We start from the raw sequence: 21,422 nt of genomic DNA on the forward strand, positions 1-21,422 counted from the left end.
CAGATCAGGTGCTGGAAAGTGGGATCAAAATGGGTCACTAGTTTATTCTGCCTGTGCAGATACAATGGGCTGAATGGCCTCTTTCTGCACATTCTGTTGGTCTGATAGAGCCAGTACTGACCAAGCTGGTCAAGTCCAAATGGACATAGCTGCCAGACTGTGACTGTTGTAGGTGGCAAGGGAACCAACAACGGAGAAAATATTTCTGAAGAAGGGTCTAGGCCCGAAATGTCAGCCTTCCTGTTCCTCTGATGCTGCTTGGCCTGCTGTCTTCATCCAGCTCTACACGTTGTTATAACGGAGAAAATAAACTGCTTGGCCTTATCCTTACTAATCTACCCATTGCAGATGTATCTGTCTATAACAACAGGGTTGACCCACGCACAGTTACTGTGGAGATAAAATTCCATCTTCACATTGATGACATCCTTCATCATGTTGTGTGGCACTAACAAATTGGACAGACTTTAAACAGATCTAGAAACTCAAAACTCTGCATCCACAAAGTGCTGTTGGTCATTGGCAAAAGCAGGATTGCATTCAACTACAATCTCTAACCTCATGGCCCAGCATATTCCCCACTCTACCATTACCATCAAGCTTGGAGATCAGCTCTGGAGCGATGAAAAGGGCAAGTTCTGTCATATTCAATCATAAACAGTGATGGATAATTGACCAACTATCAGGAAGAGTAAGTGCCACATATATCCCCAGCCCCAATGATGGGGGAGGCCTGCACATCAGTGCAAAAGATAAGGCTGAGACATTTGAATCCACCTGACCACAAACGCTATGGGCCCTGACAACATTCCAGCAACAGTTCTGAAGACTTGTGTTCCAAATTGGCCCCACCCTTAGCCAAACTGTTCCTGAACAGCTACAACACTAACATCTACTCAACAATGTGGAAAATTGCCTAACTGTATCCAGTCCACAAAAAGCAGGCAAATTCAACCTGGTCAACTACCACCCTATCAGATTACACTCAATCATCAGAAATGTGATGGAAGGGAACATTAAGAGTGCTTTTAAGCAACAATTGCTCATCAATAACCTGCTCACTGACATTCAGTTTGGCTTCTGCCAGGGTCACTCAGCTCCTGAGCTCATTACAGCCTTGCTCCGAAAATGGACAAAAGAGCTGAATTGCAGAGGTAAGGCGAGAGTGACTGCTCTTGACATCAGATCAATGTTTGACAAAGTATGGTATCAAGAAGTGAAAACAAAAAATGTTGGAAATCACAGCGGGTCAGGCAGCATCCATGGAGAGAGAGCAAGCTAACGGTTTGAGTCTATATGACTCTTTGAAACGATAGCTTGCTCTCTTTCCAAGGATGCTGCCCGACCTGCCTTGATTTCCAGCATTTTTTGTTTTCAGTACGGATTCCAGCATCTGCAGTAATTTGCTCCTGTGTGGTATCAAGGAGCTCTAGCAAAATTAGAGTCATTGGTTATGATGCCACCTGATGATAATATTGGACAAGTCAGATCCCACAATTAAACGTGGCCTAACAGATCATACATTTAAATTTTACACTTGGTTAAAATGGTGATTAGTCACCAAAACATTTTCACACAAGACTGCAAATGATCTTTAACATGAAAATATAAGATTTCCACTCTAAAGAAGGGGAAAAAAAGGTATATGTGCAGTACTGTTAGAACAACCTTAACACATAAATCAAAACAAAATTTCAACCTGTTCCCAACGCCATCTGTTACAGAAACTCAAAACTAAAGAAATTATATTCCTTTCTCTACTCTTTGTGTGTCTACTTAAGGGCTCTGGAGTGTCAAAAAGAACATTCCTCTGAATATGCATCATATCTACCTACAGTGCGAGAAACCTAATAACATATTGATTCACTTGAGGTGAAACTAAATCTGCATTAAGTTCAATTCATAACCACAATAAAGGTGAAATTAAATCACTCAGAGATAGCAAGAACTGCAGATGCTGGAGTCAGAGACAACACAGTGTGAAGCTGGAGGAACACAGCAGGCCAGGCAGCATTAGAGGAACAGGAAAGTTGACATTTCAGGTCGGGACCCTTCTTCAGAAATGGGGGAGGGGTAGGGAGCTCAGAAATAAATAGAGATGAGGAGTGGGACTGGGGAAGGTAGGTGGGATGGTGATAGGTGAATGCAGGTAGGGAGTGGTGGGGATTGGTCAGTGAGGTGGGAGGAGCAGATAGGTGGGAGAGAAGATGGACAGGTTGTGTCAGGTCAAGGAGGCGTGGATGAGAGGGAGGGTTGGATATGGGATGAGGCCGGGGGTGGGAAGATTTTATAACTGGTGAATTCCACGTTTAGGCCATTGGGTTGTAGGCTCCCGAGACGGAATATTCGGAGCTGCTCCTCCAGTTTGTGGGTGGTGTCATTGTGACACTCAAGGAGGCCCAGGAGGGACATGTCACCCAGGGAGGGGGAGTTAAAATGGTTCGCGACTGGAAGGTGTTGTCGTTTGTCACATGCAGAGCACAGATGCTCCCCAGGACAGTCTCCGAGTCTCCACTTGGTCTCATCACTGTAGCTGTTAAGATCATAAAAACATGAAACTATGTACATGGATTATAGAAACATAAAGGAATATACCTCCACAAACAATTAGTAACAGACCTTGTACCACTGTCACTGATGTCAAAAATGTCTAATGTATGTGATGCTTCCTGCTCACCAGGATGATGATAAAATGTCAAAATAAGCAGCACGAGAAATGAGAAGAGTTTTTGAGAAACTGTGGCAGATGTTCCTACCTGGGTGCAGCAGGGACTGGAAGCTGCAACTGAAGCTCGGACACTGCTGCTTTCCAAAGTTCCTGCAATTTTTCTGCGTTTGTATTCTGTTTGTGACATCTGTTGCTGTCCTGCAATTGCCAAAGCTTTCTCTTTGGCTTCATTAATCAATGGAATTTTCACTTCTTGATCGAAGGTACGGTTGGCATTACATTTGTAGTGTAGAATTACTTGCGTTGCATTCTTGTTATCTGAAACCAAAAATGTACTTCTTTAAGACTCATTTAATTTTGAACATTACAGAAATTTGAATTCAGAAGACTTTAGTAAGAAGTAGATAACACCTCGCCCAATAAAGTGCCTCTTTTGGACCGATCTTAACCTAGGCATTCTGCTTTCTCAATCCAATTGTTCAATCTTTTATTACAGAAACAAATCTCCAAAAGTCCCTGCAAGTTGGCAAAGAAAAATATGTCGAATAACCATATATCTTTCCAGGAAATGGTGTCATCCAAACTTCTCAGTAAAATGAGATTCTAGTTTAGTTGTAACAAGAAGTTTCAATATAGTTCACAGTAAGGCAAGGAAATAGGCACCCATCTCTGAAGACAGAAGTTAGGAAGAATGATAAAAAGCTCTGTGAAAGAATATATCTTGAGCAGGGTTTTCAAGCTGAAGAAAGCTTTGGAGCAGTAAAAGATTTAAGGGAAAGACAAGTTGGGCCAACTCAGTGGATCTGGATGAGGAAGACCCAACCCCACTTCCAGCAGATGCCATTTGTACTGGGAAGGAAATGGGGACTGCAGGGAGGAAATCACAAATGTGTTAAACAAGAATCTGTTGGGCCTTTTAAAATTGAGTTGAAATAGACCTTATTTTCACAGTTCTAAGACCTGAAAATGGAGGCATAAGCACGTCAGAAGGCTAGAATTATGTGTTTCTCCCTTGCACAGAATTCTGGAAGTAACATTTTAAATACTGAAGAGGTGGTGGCTGATTACAAGAGTGCCATGGAAGATGAAGACCAAATCTATGTTGCCCTATGGATTATTCCTTACTTGAGGCAAACCACATGGGAGTCAGGACAAGCTCTCTGATATAACAATAAGTGAAGGAAGGAAGTTGGAAAGAAATGGGTGCAGCACCTTCCCACAGACAGGCAACAGAGGAAGATGTGACTTGAGGTAGGGTATCCAGGAAGGAAGTTGCAGAGCAGCAGGAAAGAGATAGGGAAGGAGATACTTCTTTCAGGACAGGATATACAACAGCCAAAGGTGATCCCTCAACATGACTGAAAAACAGTGGAGGCAAAGGTTCTAAACTTCAAAATAAATAGTTACAGACATCTTTTCCATAGTGGAGCAAAATTTTGCACAATCAACTGATTCCCATGCTCTGCCTGTTATACCCAAGGTTACAATAGCTCTCATTTGTATTTGGTGTGACAATACTATGACTTAAAGAGGTGTATCTTGTCCTTTTTTTTGAAGGGAGGCTTTGAGCCAAAGGTGCTGATCTGTCTCTTGCAGCCAATAAAGTAAATAGTTTGAGAGGCCTTGGGGATTTTTAAATTAAAGTTGGAACAATAGTAGCAACATGAATGTGTAGTATCAGGCTCCCATAGAACCAGAGTTTTAGTTTAGCTTTCAACAGTTGTTGGGAGTTTGGAAGCTGTCTTTCTCTCTCTCTCTTTACCAGAATTTTCTCTCTGTGACAGCAAAAATCTTTGATTCTCTTTCTGCTGCCAGAATCTCATTTGTGACCATCTGTTTTACTGACTTTGCCTTTGCCAAGGGTGTGTTTGTAGGATGTTACTATATTGGAACAGTTGCTATTTAATATTCTATTATTCTGTTAAGTTTTACAATCGAGTTGAAGTTACGCCAGTTTTTCTTTCTTTTGTTTGTATTTTAACTGGGGATAAGAATAAAGTTGTTTTGCTGAAAGATGAGTAGTGTGACCAATTGAATTACATCTGGCACACAGCACCTTACACTTGCCTTTAAATAAGATAAAAGTTAGGATCTAGGCTATCACCTTGAGTTTGGTCCGATCTATAACATTAGCCAGTTGCATTCTTCCTCTGTGGCCTCCGTCAACTACCAACTAAAGCATCGAACATTGTCAACCATTATATTCTTTTCCCAGATGAAGGAGCACATCATCTCGCCAAAAGACATTGCATCGTGGACACAGAGGGCAAAAGGCCCCGCCTCTGTAGCTAGCATATCACATCAGTATAGAGGCACCAATGCAACTCCCGGAAACTAATGAACAGAAAATTATGCCATTCCATCAATGTACAGGTCATGTGCAGTCACACTAATGCTTCCCTGTATGTTTGTGCACATTCCCTTGGGAAGGCACTATGACTCATTAATTCAGATGCAGTATGCCTGCAACAACCTTTCCCTATGATTGGGTTGCCATGATGATGTCATGGTGAACATTAGTCACAAGGAAGCTTTGACTAGTGAACAAACGATGATATTTTTCACTGATTATTTCTATAACATTTATAGAATTTGGTGAGTATTTGAAAAAACAGAAAGTTACATTTTAATAACTTGTTAAAAAAAGTGCTTTCTAAGGCAGTGAAGTTACAGCCAAAACCAAAATCTTGCACTTTCAAATCTCAGTTATTATGGATATTCAATCATCTCACCAATAGTTATCAGGACAAGATAACTGAACACAGGCCTTTCTGGATATGAAACCCAAGATGTGTGCCTCTACGAGGCTGCTTCTGGAAATATTTATTCTGAGAAACATTTTCCAAAGCAAACTTTTTTAAACTGTATGGAGACAACTTCTGAAATTACTTTATACCTCAATCAATTGATATTCCAATTTAATATACCACTTGTTCCTGTATATTTACAAACAGAAGTTACAAACAGTTGAACTTGCAAAACAAAGTAAAATCTTACGTACAGTACATATAACAAAATAAGCGGGGTTTAAATTTAATCCACCTCAAGTGATGATGAATATTCAATATGGTGAACATGAACCTTGGGCTGCAGCATTTAGTAGATGATAGCACATCAGCAGGCCATTTTCTTCTATGCTCAATGTTCTTTTGTATTGTAGCTTTTTTTTTTACTGTGGCCCAAGATTAATTTCTACCACTTGTTGTTTTCACATCCAAAATGAATTCTCCAAGAATTGTATTCTTGGTTGTTGTTGAATAGTTACTACCAGAAAATAAGAGCTTCTGTACCCGAAGCAGCACAGTAGTTCGGTATTGCATCAGGACCGGACACTTCTAATCCAGTAGAAGGCAATGGTATGCAGCCAGTTCCTTCCAAACAGTACACAAATTCTCCAATCTATAAAAACAAATGAAATAATTTAATATTGAAAGTAGAATACACTCATAACAAAAGTGAATGAAAAACCTATTTGCATGAATAAATCAAATCAAAAAGAACTTTTTGTGGAAATGTACATATGAAACAACACGGGTGTTGTTTTGGGTGTACCCTTTCATCTATGAAGTTACAGAAGACTCTTGTGACAGGTTGATCACACAGAACAACCACTACTTTCTATTTTTCTTGAAATATTTTTTCATGTCTCATGAAATAGTGCAACATAGATGGGCATGCTTTACTAAGCTGTAGCATCTTCATTTAGAGTTGAAAGGATGTGGAGTCCAGTGCTACTTCAGTCACTTAGGAACATAATCTACTCTGAAACATCAATGCAGGACTATGCAAGTGCTGCACTGTCAGAGGTGCCTAATTTCTGGTGGGACATTAAGCATATTATGGTCAATTGATAAAAGATCCCATGGCATTCCTTCAAAGAAGCCAGGGGAAATTTTCCTGGAATCCTGGTCAACATTAATCCATGAACAAATATCACCAAAACAGGAACAATACGTGGATTTTGTGGTAACATTCCCACCTCTAAGTCAGCAAATGCAATGTCTTAAACCCCAGTTTGAGACAGCCCAAGAGAGTGGAGATCAGAGCTCTAATGCTGAATTCTGGGAAAACTTCTAGCCAGATACTCCTATCCACTGGGTGTAGGATGGACTCATTATATGGATAGAGAGCACATAGAACCATCCTGTCATATAGGATTACTCAGCCTTTTCTGTTGATATAATGGCATTTATGGTCACAGAAAGAGAATGCATTGAACAGTTCGTGAGCACTTTCACTATCTTCAAAATACTGGAATAACCACTGAAATAGATCATCTGACATTTATTTCATTGCTGTTTATGAAACATTGAAATGTGCATTTTTAAAATTAATTATAGTGACAACATGGCAAAAATAGCATCTAGGACCTTCGGATGTGCCAGGAACTTGAAAGATACAAAATGAATGGAAAGCTATTTATCCTTTGGTTCCGGCTTTCAGCTGCAGTAAATTAATGAATTTAACTCATTAATGAAATTACTGCTGATCGTTGTTATAAAATGCCAACAAATGCTAGAAATATAAAAGTAAAGATTAAGATTTTGGAAAGGCATATTAGATAGATATCCTTGAAAACATTAAGGAAGGGTGAAAACATTCTAATGAGTTAAGAATATAAAATACAAGTTCAAGAAAAACATCAGATAGAGTCTAATGACAACTAAAAATGGTTTAATAAGCCATTGCTACTGTAGTGTTCATTGGATCACCACAGAATGTATACTGATGAATGATCATGGAAGTGTCATGCATTGGCAAGTATCTACGAGATGCAATTGAGGTGGACAGTATCATGATTTGGCATGAAGGAAGAATGGGTGTCATGGTTAAGATGTTGTGAAATTACCTTTTAGAAGTTTCTCAAATCTAAATGACAGTTCACATCTTCTCTGAAGGGCTGTGAACCATGAGTCCTTGAGAAGCTGGCTTGCTTCCACAGAAATTGCACAGAGCTAGAAGATGCCTACCCTAGTAATAGAGCCAATTAGGTCGTGATTTCAAACGTTTCCCGTGCCAGGAAAACTAAGGGAACCGAAAGTGGGGAAATTAGCAGTTTGAATACTGGAATTAGATTTGCCTGTCATCTTTAAAGATCCACAGAGTTTCCATGGCTGCAAAAAATCGAGCCTTTCAGTTCCAAGACCCTCAGGGGGATGTCAGTAATGTCAAGCTGTAGAACTGGAATTGCCTTAAACCGTCTATTTAATTCCAAGCTAGATTGGAATTCAGGACTTTTAAATATAGCTAATTAGAATTTCTATATGCCATCATATTCATATTACCACAGAGAAGCGAACAGGCCATCGTAAGTCATTGTACTATAAACTTATTGGATCTTCTTAACACATATGAAGATATAAATTAGCAGAAGTAGGCCATTCAGCCCTTTGAACCTGGTCTGCCGTTGAAGATCATAGCTGTTTTACTGTAACCTCAAATCTACAATCCCAACTACCCCTGATACTCTCATTCTTACTCACTGTCACAGAGGTTAAGAGTAAGAGAGAGTGAGAGACAAGGATTTCAATTAATAATCAAAATGCCAAAAGGAAAAGCCAGAAGAAATATCTTCATGTAGTGGCTTGTTAGGACAATGAATAAGACAAAATCTAAGCAGAGAGGTGTAGAATGTAGTTGATCAAGTTTCATGGGAAAAAAAATACAAGAATTTGATTGGTTACTTTTGTGATGCTTACTAGATGCTTTTTTCAGATTTTTTGTTTCTATACTAAAATTTAGTTGCAATAGTTTTCGATTGATTTAAAAGCCCCTTTCAACTTTACATAAGAATTTTTTGTTTTATTCGTTCACAAGATGTGGGATCACTGGCTGGGCTGGCATTTATTGTCTTATCCCTGGTTGTCTTTGAGGTGTTGGTGGTAAGTGGTCTTCTTATCCACCACAGTCCACTTGCTGTAGGTAGACCCACACTTCTGTTATGGAAGGAGTTCCAGCAACACTTAAGTAACTGTGTTATACTTCCCACTCACTGTCCAAATTCCGTGAATGAATAAAAAATACTTAATGCCTCCTGCAGACATTTTTGCTCTATAGACACATACCAGGAGCAAACCATTTGCATAAAACTTCATTGATAGCTTTGAAACAATAACTAATATGAATGATCTCCCTTCAACTTTCTCATTACTAAATCTCAAGAAACTTTTAATTTAATCACAGTTATTGGGAAACATTCCTATACAAAGGAAGTCTGTGACAACCTCATTCAATATGTTGTGAATTTGTTTCACGTGCAGGGTACTCCTGAACCCCAAATAAGGTATATATTTTAAATCTTCATTATGTGTGAAAAATGTGAGTTTCATTATTGTTTAAGTTGCAGCTATAATGCAGCCTGTATATACTCCAAATTATGAGCCTTTAGTCAGCATATTGTTCAAAAGTTTTCCTTTTTAACTCCATGAATTCAACACTGAGCAGAGTACTGACAGTAAGCAACATTAATTTCTATACCCTTTCTCCAGAAGGAGCAAAAATTCATAGCTATTTAAGCTGATCTTGGGAGTTGTTAAGATTGTTCTGTAGGAATGCAATTGCAGAATCAAACACTTCTTGAACATTTACTTTGGAGACTTTGAATCAAAACTAAGCCTTTTGATATTTAAATCTGTCATTCAGATCAATTTCACAAATATTTATTGAGTCCCAGATTTTTGGCTTTCTTAAGTGAAATTAAGTGTTACTCAATGTATTTCAAACAGTAATCCAAGCACAGTACAAAGAAACAGGATGGGTACAAAATCAAAATTTTCTCAGTGACACAAGTATCATTTCATAGCAAGGCAACTGTAAACATTACTTCAAATTGTATTAGTCAAATATATTAGCTTATAAATATCGAACAGAACTGGTACTTTTGGACTCTTTGTAATCGATTTTAAATTGTTGGTAGTTAGCCAGAGGTGTGAGAAAGAGTTGTTGGACCTAACATGGACCAGTTGTAACACGGTGTAAGTTCTTTGGACCTCAGCATCCATATTATAATGGGCTTTCATTGTACATTAGGTCAAAGTCTATTTTCATTATTGCAGCTGGAGAAAGTTTACCAGAGAAACTAAAATCACCTTCCAATTATATTCCACTTATAATTTTAAAAAATATAATACCTGTTCATTCATTAACAAAATGGTACAATAGGATTTTCCTGTGTGAAAGGGAAGATAAAGAACTTCCAAGACTGAATAACGCTTCGGCTCGAAATGCAATGATTCGATTCCACAGAAGAACTCTGACACCCAATTCGCTTGGAGAGCTGGAAGCAAAGATGGATTATTTTAGTGAACAACGTCCTGAAATCTCAGAGGAGTGGCAATTACCATTGGATGAGTTTTCTACTCAAACTTCTTCTGTTCCAACCAAGCTCCACACTCCTGCCAGGACTTTGAATCCCAGAGTTGTCAGGAACAAAGAGCATACCTTAATTTAGAGTCATTCAGCATTGAAATAGACCCTTTGGTCAAGCTAGTCCAAGCCGAAAATCTTGGGATACTTATAAAGCTTTTCAATGGATTTCTGAATTAGGGTCAGTACATAAAAGTCTGAATGGGTCAATGGATGCATCTGCAGCTGTGAAATCAATGAGTATGGGTATGTTATATGGGTAAGGGTAGGTGAGGTAAATTGGTGAAATGGTTAATGAATTAGAGTTTGGGTGGATTGGCAGTCGGATCAGGTCTTGTTGTCAGTTCCGGAAGCTATTCAGGTCAGGTCATGGGGGTGTCAGGGAGAGAATCAGATGGTGGGGTTAGTTCAGGGAATATTGGAGTGTTGCAATGGTAGGGAACAAGATTGCAGGGGTAGTTGTAATGCAGAGAAACATTACGTAGGCCAAACTGGAAAAAAACTGACAATAAGGATACATGAACACCAACCAGCCACCAAGAGACACAACCAATTCCCATTGGTCTTAATACGCATGGACAAAGAAGGACACAAATTCAACTGAGACAACACATTCATAGTAGCACAAGCCTGGAAGCACAAGGTTGGAAGCCTGGCATTCCAACCGGAACTCCATCAACAAACACGTTGAACTGGACCCGATATACAAACCACTGAAAAACAGAACCAGAAGTAATGCCAACCATCCCAGCAAACCGAAGCATATAAATAACAAGCGGGACAGAACACCAACGTTTCACCAGAGGTGCAATGACAATGTTACCTAGCAGGCTGACGAAACATCTGCAAACAAACACACCGGCTCAGAAAGCAATTCTACAACCTCAAGTCAGTTGTATGGTTACCCATGCATTAAGACTAGGAATTTTCCAGCTAACATTTGCTGGGTAACTATCCAGGAAAATCAGAACAATCACATTAACTCAGTATTGAAAGCTTCTTTGGACGGTCCCAGGGAACAGAGAAATTATTTGTCAGAGGTTTGATCCTCACAGACAATTCCCACTGAGTCAGTGTATCGGGACTTCCATGGGGTCTCAACTCACATTTTTGGTCCAATCTCCAAATTTCAGAAGTCTGGGCCACTTTTGCTCAACAGGACAGAATTCAAAAAGTATCCATTTCTTTTTAAGATGTATGATAAATTATACATGAGTCAGCGCAATAATTTAGTGTCATAAAATTCACAAGTATTCAAAGAAAACTAGATAACTAAATTAATTGTACTAAACAGAGAAACCATGTAAGAAAACTCATTTACCAAATTGTGTACTTAGGGTGACAGGAAGGTCAGTTTAAATATTTTGAGCAAGTATCTGAGCTAATAGGAAGAACATCTTGACACACATAAGAACTTCAGACTTTAATCTCTCTCCTTTAAACCCCCAACCCTATATGCTGCTATTGTTCTTTGTCTGGAAGAAAGGAAGCAGGGTCTGAATTAAACCCCTTTGTCAAGGGGTTGAAAACCAAAAATAAATAAAATCAGAAGTTCAGCATGGTCATAAATTTGTGCCAACTTTTCCATTTTAAAAAATTTACACATTCATATTTGAAATGGAAATGCAGTACATCCCATTGTGGTGCCACGTTATCATTTCCTCCATCCCAAAAAATATTCAAAGATGCAACAGGTTGCTGCTCCCCCCACCTTATCTAACTGGTACTGGCTGTCACTTCCATTACTGTTTTCTCAGAGGTGGTGTCTGAACACCGTGCTGCCAACTAAAAAAAAAACCCAGCCAATTCATGACTATGTCCATCTCTCACAGTTCCAGAATCAGCTATCAATCACAATTTCCACCCAGATTGAGAGCTAAGCTTTGACCAAGTGGCTTAGCATTATCCTGTTTTAAAAAATGAGCCATTCATCAGCAATGAATGGATGAATGTTTGAAGATTACCAAAAGTGTTACTAACTCAACAACACCTCTCAGAGGGCCATTGTAGACAATACCTATGATAGCTTGCATCTAAGAAAACATATTAAAGCAGTTCTTTTTTCACATGGTCTCCAACATTTCAATTCTTTGAAGTGTGGGAAAGCTTATTTTGCAAAGACTTACAGATTTTCTGGCCCGTGTTTTGGTTAATCACTTCATTTCCGAAATCATTATTTCCAAATCCACCTGGTTCAGGTTGTAAGTCACTAAAAACAAGTCAAATAATTATTCACGTGTAACATTCAAGGACCTAAATAAATAAATGCACAAAAATAAATGTATTCAACTTACAAACTTTAAATGTGTCTTTCTATGAAATGAAGATGTTACTGAGATCTATACCAAGTAATAACAGAGAAAACAGCTGAAGAAGTGCAGTGGCACCCTTATATCGTAAATCTCTAAGGTGCTGGCCTCAGATGTCCTTATTTTTAAAATAGTCATTGGTCTGAATTTTCTGAAAGCAGCAATTATGATCAGGTTGCTGATCTTGCTCCTGCTTTCTTACCCTGTGCAGTGTAGCTTCCATCTAAGTAAACCCTCATGGAGTAGGATCATCAAAAGAGTGTGGAAGCCAAGTTATTTCCCTTTTTTTTTTAAACAGTACTAGCGGCTGTATTTTGCTAACGAAAACTGCTACAGATCAAAAATCCTCATTTAAAGCTATTTAAAAAATACAGAGTGAAGGTAAATGTTAAAAGTCGATGGTGGCATGACAGATGAGCGAGTGATTTTGTGGTGGAAGGTGCTCCTTGCATGACGAGTGACAGATTGGTGAGATCGAGTGGTAGATTACTGAGGAGGATAGGACAGTACGTGAGCTTAGGTGATCTTGGGTCAGGTCAGCTCAGGGAGCATGTCTGAGGTATCATGGTAGTATCATGAGAGGGATGGGTCAGGGGTGGGGGTCAGGTCATTGGATGACTGATGTGGGCAAATTGAACCAGGTCTGGCTAATTCAGGAGAGGAAGGATTGGGTCAAGTTGGGTCAGTGGTTCAGATCCAATTGAGCAAGGGGAGAGTATCAGGTCAGTTGGGACTGGGGAGGGGATGTCAGGGTAGATTCAGGTGATGAACCCAAGAGTTGGAAACTATTTCTTTTAAAGAAGTTCCAGACATTGTGTAATTGCCCATCAGAAGATTAAACTTCCTGAGCAATTCCTGTGAAGTTCAGAATGCTGGGGATCCTTAGGACCGAAATTTCAGAGTATATTGCTGCAATAACTATCTTCCAATCAGAAGATCTGGATCATTGTATTTTTCAGTAGATTAGGGAGTCCTTCACCCAACAAACATAGCAGCAAATAAACTGCTCAATCCCTGGGGTAGTTTCTCTGCTGATGTGAATGCTAGACCAAGATAATCGCATTCCACAAAAACTCCATCTTTCACAAGCTTTGCTGCCCACTTGTATTTAGCTATGTAACCCGTGCTGTAAACTACAAAAAGGTTTAGTGCATTGAATGGTTTCCCTAATGAATAATCTGAGTCATAATCCATGGTCCCAGGGTGGTGCCTGTACATTTTGCCATGTTGGTCATTTAAGTATCACAATATGTCCACCTTTGGCAGGACTCTGTTTCTTGGTAGTGTTCTTTTCCATTGGCTTTCACTGAAGGAAAGAGGGGACAGTGTCATTGTGTGAGTCAAACTTCAGGAGTGAATGGGAATCTTGAGACCCCAGTTATCAGGAGAAAAATTGGTGCCGCAATGTTCTGGGAGGCAGCCTTGGTTTTGGTCACCATCTCATTCTCTGATGGCCCCAGTGCTGGCAATCAGAACATCAACAACCTGAAGCCGCAGCGCCTCACTAGGAGAGGTAAGCAATGCTGAGGCAGATTGCAGACACAGCAACAAGAAGGCACCCTCAGAGGCAGGAACCATAACCTAAACTTATATAAGTCTAAGCCAATAGACCCTTTAGAGTGGATAGAACACCCATCCAGAGGAATAATTTTTGCCTTGGCATGGCCTTAAACATCTTAAATGGATATTCAGTTCTAAGGCATAGCCAATCCTATCACAAAGTGGGAACATTGCCAATGGTGGGAATAAGTCAGGAAGCCATCATGACATGGCCCCCCAATCACCACCCATTGTATTTTCTCAGCTCTGCCTCCATGTCAACCTCTAAAATAGAACTGAAGTCAAATCATTTCTTTATTGCTCAAAAACCAAAATTTCAAATGTACAAAATTGAAAGGTTGAAATAAAACAGTCCCAGTACTTGCATTACATGTGGTTAGTGAGGGTAGCCATCATCCCAGCCAATTAACATCAGCCATTCCATACTATCAATGACATAACGTAGAGGTTCCGGTGTTGGATTGAGGGTGGGCAAGGTCAGAAATCACACGACACCAGGTTATAGTCCAACAGGTTTATTTGAAATCACAAGCTTTCAGATCCTCAGTCCTTCAGATGTTAGTAAGAGAGGTAGTATCAGACACTGGATTTATAAATAAAAGATCAAAGGTTCACAACATTAATGTGAATGTACTAAACAACCTAAGATGCTGTTAAATCTTCAATCTGTTAGAAGGCTTTAATTGATTAATATGTATACATAAATCCCAAGTCACAGTCCTGAGAGAACTAAAGATTTTATTGTTGTAAAGAAGAGGTGACATTTTAGGTCAGACAATGCTTGTTAGGTGTGAGGCTTCGTTTAAAATCTGATTGTGTTTTAGTTTGGAGTCAGACTGGTTTTATTTCTAAAGTAGGAATTTAAAATTATAAATATATAAAAGTATAAAAGCGGTCATGGGCATTCGGCCTCGGATCTTCAGGTCAACATCTTCCGAGGCGGACTTTGGGATACACAACAATGCAGAGTCGCCGAGCAGAGGCTGATAGCTAAGTTCGGTCCCCATGAGGATCTTGTGTTCATGTCGCACTACAGGAGAACCCACCATACTACACACGCATGTGCACACATTCGCTCTCGCTCTCTCTCCCACGTGCGCACTTGCTCTCTCTCCCACGCCCACACGTGCACACTCACACTCGCTCTCTCTCCTGTGACCACACGCACACTCACATTCGCTCTCTCTCCCGCGTGCACGCACACACACTCTCTCTCCCGTGCCCGCGCGCGCACTCACACTTGCTCTCTTTCCTGTGCCCGTGCGTGCGCACTCACACACACTTTCTCTCCCGTGCCCATGTGCACGCACTCACACACTCTCTTTTCCGTGCTTGTGCGTGCGTGCTCACACTTTCTCTCTCTCCCGTGCCTGTGTGCGCGCTCACATATTCTCTCTCTCCCATGACCATGCGCGCGCACTCACACTCGCCCTCTCTCCTGTGCCCACGCACACACTCACTCGCTCTCTCTCCCGCGCTGGCACGCACACACTCACTCTGTCTCCATTCTCCCCCAACACACATCCTCCCTCAGACACACACTTTCTCCCTCCCCAACACACACACACACACACACACACTTTCTCTCTCCCCCAACACACACACTCATTCTTTCTCTCTCATTTCCTCTCACAGACATGCGTGCGCACACACGCGCACACACACACACAATGAATCTATGGGGTGAATTTATATTTACAGATACATTCTATTTTGTTCAAAAAGCACACAACTTATTGATAGTCAGTCAATGTGGCGTTTTATAAATTCTTGCATTAGAAATAAAACCAGTCTGACTCCAAACTAAAACACAAACAGATTCTAAACAAGGCCTCACACCTAACATGCATTGTCTGACCTAACATGTCACCTCTTTTTGACACTGATAAAATCTTTAGTTCTCTCAGCACCATGACTCAAACGAATTCTGGGATTTACATATACATATTAATCAATTAAAACCTTTCACTGATTAAAGATTTAACAGCATCTTAGGTTTGTTTAGTATATCCTCATCAATGGTGTGATCCTTTGATCTTTTAGTTATAAATTCTGTATCTGATACAACCTCTCTCACTGACACCTGAAGAAGGAGTAAGACTCCAAAAGCTTGTGTTTTCAAATAAACCTGTTGGACTATAACTTGGTGTCATGTGATTTCTGATCAATGACATAGGCAGCCTCTATAACATATTAAATGCTCCAGCTATAATAGGCAAATTCAGCTGCTCACTCAACTCTTCATACCTCATTAAGGTGCAAATGCCTTAGTTTAATCCCTTGTCATCTTAGCTTGGGTTATTGCTACACACAGCACTGACTGTAATTACAAGAATGACTGGAAAGAGAACTGTGAGTCAAAACAAAAATGAAATCCCCAAATAGCACGATTATGTGCTGAACATTTTTTTAAAATTACTTTTTTAACAGAAGTCTTTCAAATGTGAAATGCTGTAATTCCTCAGCAGTCTGGCACCATCTCTGCAAAACAGAGATAGCTGACCAGAGACGAGTTGGGAGGCAGGAGTGATAGTAAATGCTGCTGTGAGGTGTGAGGAGGAGAGTTTGATGATTCTTGGTTGCAAGGAGATCCTACTAAAGGCAGCCCCAGCTGTCGGGAGGAGGTTGTGTTGAAATGGAGGTGGAAGGTAATCAAGACCAATGAGCACAATTTTATCAAGCTCTTATCATTTTACCAGAGACGCAACAATGGGGATTCCTCTAAGCCAGGATGTCCAGATTCAAGTTGCATCTGCTTCACATGTATGAAATGACATCTCTGAACAGGTTGATTCAAGTAAAAACCATGAAGCTCCAGAGGCTTGCCAGAAGAAACAAGGGAAAGGCTCAGTGTTAGAGGTCAGTGCTGGCTATGAAAGATGTTACAGTTTGCTTTGGAGAGTGAAATAGAGTGGACAACAACAGTTGCAATACGCAGTAGAAAACCAGTTTGGCAGCGTGGTGGCACACAACTTGAGTATCGTATCCCTAATAACATTGTGGGTCAACCCACAGCAGAAGGACTGCAGCAGTTCAAGAAGCCAGCTCACCACCACCTTCTCAAGGGCAACTCGGGATGGGCAAGAAATGTTGGAAAGCCAATGACGCCCACATTCCCACAAAATGAATTTAAAATATATACTGAATAAGGCAGGGCTCGGGAAACCTGGATCACTGAATGCAGGTATTTGTCATGGGCCTCATCAAATCAGGCTTTCAGACCCCCAGCATGTAGCAGAGATTGAGGTAGAGAGCTAGACAGCAACACTAAAAGACAACAGAATCATGAGCCTGGAAGCAGGACACAGACACAGAGGGCACAGAGAGGCACGCACACAGTCTGCCTCTCCTGTACAGATGACAGTATCCACCAGACAGAATCCACCTGCAGATGCTCCACTTTTGGCAAATTTGTAAAAGCAGTGCTGTCTCTCCAGGAAGGCAATCACTGAGCTATGTGTCATAGTGGAGGATGGGCTGAGCCCCAGTGGGAAACATTGGAGACACAATTCCAGGGATCGTGTGGAGGAATAAAAACAAAACCATATAAATGCTGGAAATCTGAAGTAAAAACAGAACATGCTGGAGAAACTCAAATATGGTAGCATTTGTGGAGAAAGAGAGTCATCGTTTCAGAACAATTCTGAAGAAGAATCCTACTGGACTCGAGAGCTAGTCAGTATTTGTACATTCACACTGTTTCAGTCAGGCTGAGAGAGCTATCACATTAGGATGATAATTTGATTCCCCAAGGTGCTTGATGTTATGGACTGCAAGCAAATGGCCATCATGGTCCCCACATGTCAGGCAGCAACCATCACCCTCAGAAAGGGATTCTAGTCTCACGAGGTACAGTTAATCTCCCTTCAGGTCTGCGTATGTTACCCGAGATGCAGCCACAACACCCAGGTCCAAGCGGAACCTAAGTGTCTGAATCTTTCAGCTTCCCACATGCCTTCAAGGATGGGTGCTCTGTGATAAAAGCTACCCACTAAACATCTGGCTACTGACTCCTATCAGGAACCCAAGCACGAATATAAAAGAGAGATGGCAGCTGCAACAGGACACCCAGAGCAACCACTCAGCAGGCCGTAGTCGTACAGTCATAGTGTCATACAGCACAGAAACAGACTGTTCGGTCCAACGCCAAACATAATCCCAAACCAAACTAGTCCCACCTGCCTGACCCATATCCCTGTAAATCTTTCCTATTCATGTACTTATCCAAATGTCTTTTAAATGTAATTGTACCCACATCCACCACTTATTCAGGAAGTTCATTCCACATGTAAAATACTTGGCCCTCGCGTCTTTTTTTAAATCTCTCTCCTCTCACCTTAAAATGTGCCTCCTTGTCTTGAAATCCCCCATCCTAGGGAAAAGTCAACTATCATTAACGCTAACGATACCCCTCATTATTTTATAAGGTCACCTCTCTACTTCCGATGCTCCAGTGAAAAACGTCCCAGCCTAACCAGCCTTTCTTTATAACTCAAACCTTCCATACCCGGCAACATCCTGGTAAATCTCTTCTGAACCCTCTCCAGCTTAATAATATCTTTCCTATAACTGGGCGACCAGAACTAGACACAGTATTCCAGAAGAGGACTTACCGATGTCCTGTACAACCTCAACATGACTTCCCAACTCCCAAATGCAAAGGATTGAGCAATGAAGGCAAGCGTGCCCCATGCCTTTTTAACCCTGTCTATATGTGATATAAACCTTCTGAAAATGTTCAGTTGAGGAGCCCAAGGACCAGCAAATGACTGCACGCATCCCATTTTCACTCAGACATTAATTCTATTAAAATTTGAGCCAGTGTTACCTGAAAATATCAGATTTTCTCACAAACCCAACTTTAGGTGATGTTTTTAACCCATAGCTGTAATTTTAAGAGTAGTCTGATTTGAGAGTGAGCCCACTTTCCCAGAATGCAGCAGGACCAGCCAGTCATTTATGTACAAGCATTCTTTCTTCAATTACTCTGCAGTAGTTTCTTATCAAATAATTTTGAAAATCAAAAAATACATATGTTAAAAGACTAACTGAACATAACATGACTTTATTTTTAATGTGTGTGTAAATGAGAGTGTACAAGAGTGAGTTAATGAGAGAATTATTGTTATCTCATAATCCGTATCTAACAGCAGAACAAAAGCAAAATAAAATTAAAAGTTCTAATGACTGACTGATAGAATTCCAATACCCACTCCAAATTTTTGTGTGCCTCAAACCTGAATCCTCAAGGAAATAGGTAAAAACTTATTAATGTATGCAAATTAGGGCCAATGATGCAGTGAAAAGCGTAATGTCATTTTTGTATCAAGTAAATCAAATTTCCCTATTCAGAAATTATCCTTCAGTTTCTTCTTCTGTTCCCAATAGAACTGTTATGCATGCCTAACATTGCGGATGCAGTGGGATTTATTTTCGTTTTGAATGCAGCTGTATATTCCAGAGCCACATTAGACAAATTCACTTCTCAGCTCAAAATCAACATACTGTGGATGTTGGAAATCGGAAATAAATTCTAAAATGCTGAAAATACTCAACAGAACTGTGGAGAGAAATACAGTTAATGAATTGAAATATGGCTATGAATTATGAAATTGACATTGAATGTGTTTAAATGTGTGGGCAAAAAGCTTGCAGATGGAATATAATGTGGGAAAATAGGAGGTTGCCCACTTTGACAGGAAGAATAGAAAAACAGAATGTTATTTAAGTGGAGAGAGAGACTGCAGAATGTAATGGTTGAAAAGAGATCTGGACCTGCATCCACATGAATCACATTCACATGAAAAAAGCTTGTATGCAGACGCAGTAAGTACTTAGGAAGGCAAATGAAACACTTGTCTGCACAGCAGGGGGTATGATATGCTAAAGATGTAAAATGGCATTGACCAGACCATGCTTGGAGTGAAATGTACAGTTTGGTCTGCTTTTTCAATTGCGTTGGAAACTGTTCAAAGAAGGTTCATTAGACTGATTCCTTGTATGAGCGGGTTATCATGTTAGAAAAGGTTCAGCCTGTACTCAGAGTTGACTCACTGAAGGTAGGTTTTCCACATCTCTGATCTTATGTGATTCAGGACGGAGCCTACCTCCACTTCACCAACTCACTTACCTTAATTTTTCAGCCAAACGGTATTTAATTATGAAGAGGTGAGACCTCTGTCCATCTTTCAGTGGAAGTTTCACCTCAAAGACCTGGAAGACAGTTAGGGGCAGGCAAAGAGTTGTGGCTACCGCTGGTACTACAAGAACATTAAGGAGGAAGAGCATCTGTGGATGCAGCGGATTTTGGATGAATCCAAGGTCTCCCTGGCGCCGGGTGGCAGGTTGGGGTATGTTGGAAATAGTAGGGCTGGGGATGGGGTGTTGTGAGTGGACACAGGAACGAAAAACTGCGAGGGTACCTCTAATTGGCACTACAGAACCAGAAAGTTCAACTCCCTCAAACTTTCAATGGGCAATAAGTAAAACCTGAAGGGCTGCATATCCAGGGAAGACTTCCTGCCACATGTTTAACCTGCATGATTTACCATTAGGGTTAACCAAAGAAACTTTGTTTTGGGCAAGACAGAGGGTTCTGAGGATGTGGGGGGTTGAAGCAAAGGGAGTGAGAGGATTTTGGGAAGGGGACAGGCACAGAGGGTAAGGTCTATTGCTCACTTCAAGGATAAACACCAATACTGGTTAATTCGAAGAGCTCATTATGATCTCTGTGATAGTTGATTTACTTAGATTTGCCGTCACTAAACATAAAAAAGGAGTCTTAAAATGTATAAAATGTTTCATTCAAAACCCTTAAGTCCAATGACTTAGTCTCCACAACCCACTGCAGCAATAAGTTCCATACAATCATCACCTTCTGGTTGATCTTATGGGCTTTTGTATACAGCTGGATAGTTAAATAATTTCAATGGATATAATACGATTCCATTAACAGACTAATTCCAATTGGAAATTCTACTGGGCAGCAACAAGGGGGAAAAATAAAACCAATTTTCAAAACATTTATACCAACATTAATTGAAGAACTTCTAATAGAGCACATGTGCTCCACTGCAGTCTTGGTCCTACGGATCCAAGTAAAACCTTGTTTCTGACATGTTCAACTATACTGGATTACCAGAAGTTCACTTAATTATGGAAAGAATAAAGCCATTACGTTTAGTCCTGGCCACAAACTTTGTTCTGTACACAAAGGGTAGTAGATATTTGGAATTCTTTTCCATGAAAACTGGATTAGTTGTTAATTTTAAATCCGAGATGGATAATATTTTGGTAAGCAAAGGTATTAAGGGGATATGTGCCAAAGTCAGGTGTATGGAGTTAGGCCACAGAATAGCCATGATCTTATTGATGGGGGAACAGTTTGAAGGGGCAAAATGGCCTACTCCTGTTCCTATGTTCTCCAGCCTCTTATTCCATCTGCACTTTTTACTATCAAGTTGCCTGGCATTCATTCTAAGTGCTGTTTATATTGCTGTTGGGTCAAACAGCGGGGGAGC

The 21,422-nt window shown here is 40.4% G+C and overlaps 1 protein-coding gene across 1 annotated transcript in view; it reads right to left on the bottom strand.

The window, feature by feature from the left end:
• LOC109927725 (cilia and flagella-associated protein 47-like) overlaps positions 1-21,422 on the bottom strand; it is a 413,667-nt gene that overhangs the window by 223,142 nt on the left and 169,103 nt on the right. Inside the window, exons 42-45 of the mRNA XM_048603110.1 lie at positions 12,160-12,242; positions 9,799-9,944; positions 5,959-6,067; positions 2,757-2,986 (exon numbers count right to left, since the gene is read on the bottom strand). Coding sequence (XP_048459067.1) covers positions 2,757-2,986; positions 5,959-6,067; positions 9,799-9,944; positions 12,160-12,242 — 568 coding nt within the window. The remainder of the gene's footprint in view (positions 1-2,756; positions 2,987-5,958; positions 6,068-9,798; positions 9,945-12,159; positions 12,243-21,422) is intronic.

This window comes from Rhincodon typus, chromosome 11, assembly GCF_021869965.1.
Source record: "Rhincodon typus isolate 14 chromosome 11, sRhiTyp1.1, whole genome shotgun sequence".
NCBI classification, from domain to species: domain Eukaryota; kingdom Metazoa; phylum Chordata; class Chondrichthyes; order Orectolobiformes; family Rhincodontidae; genus Rhincodon; species Rhincodon typus.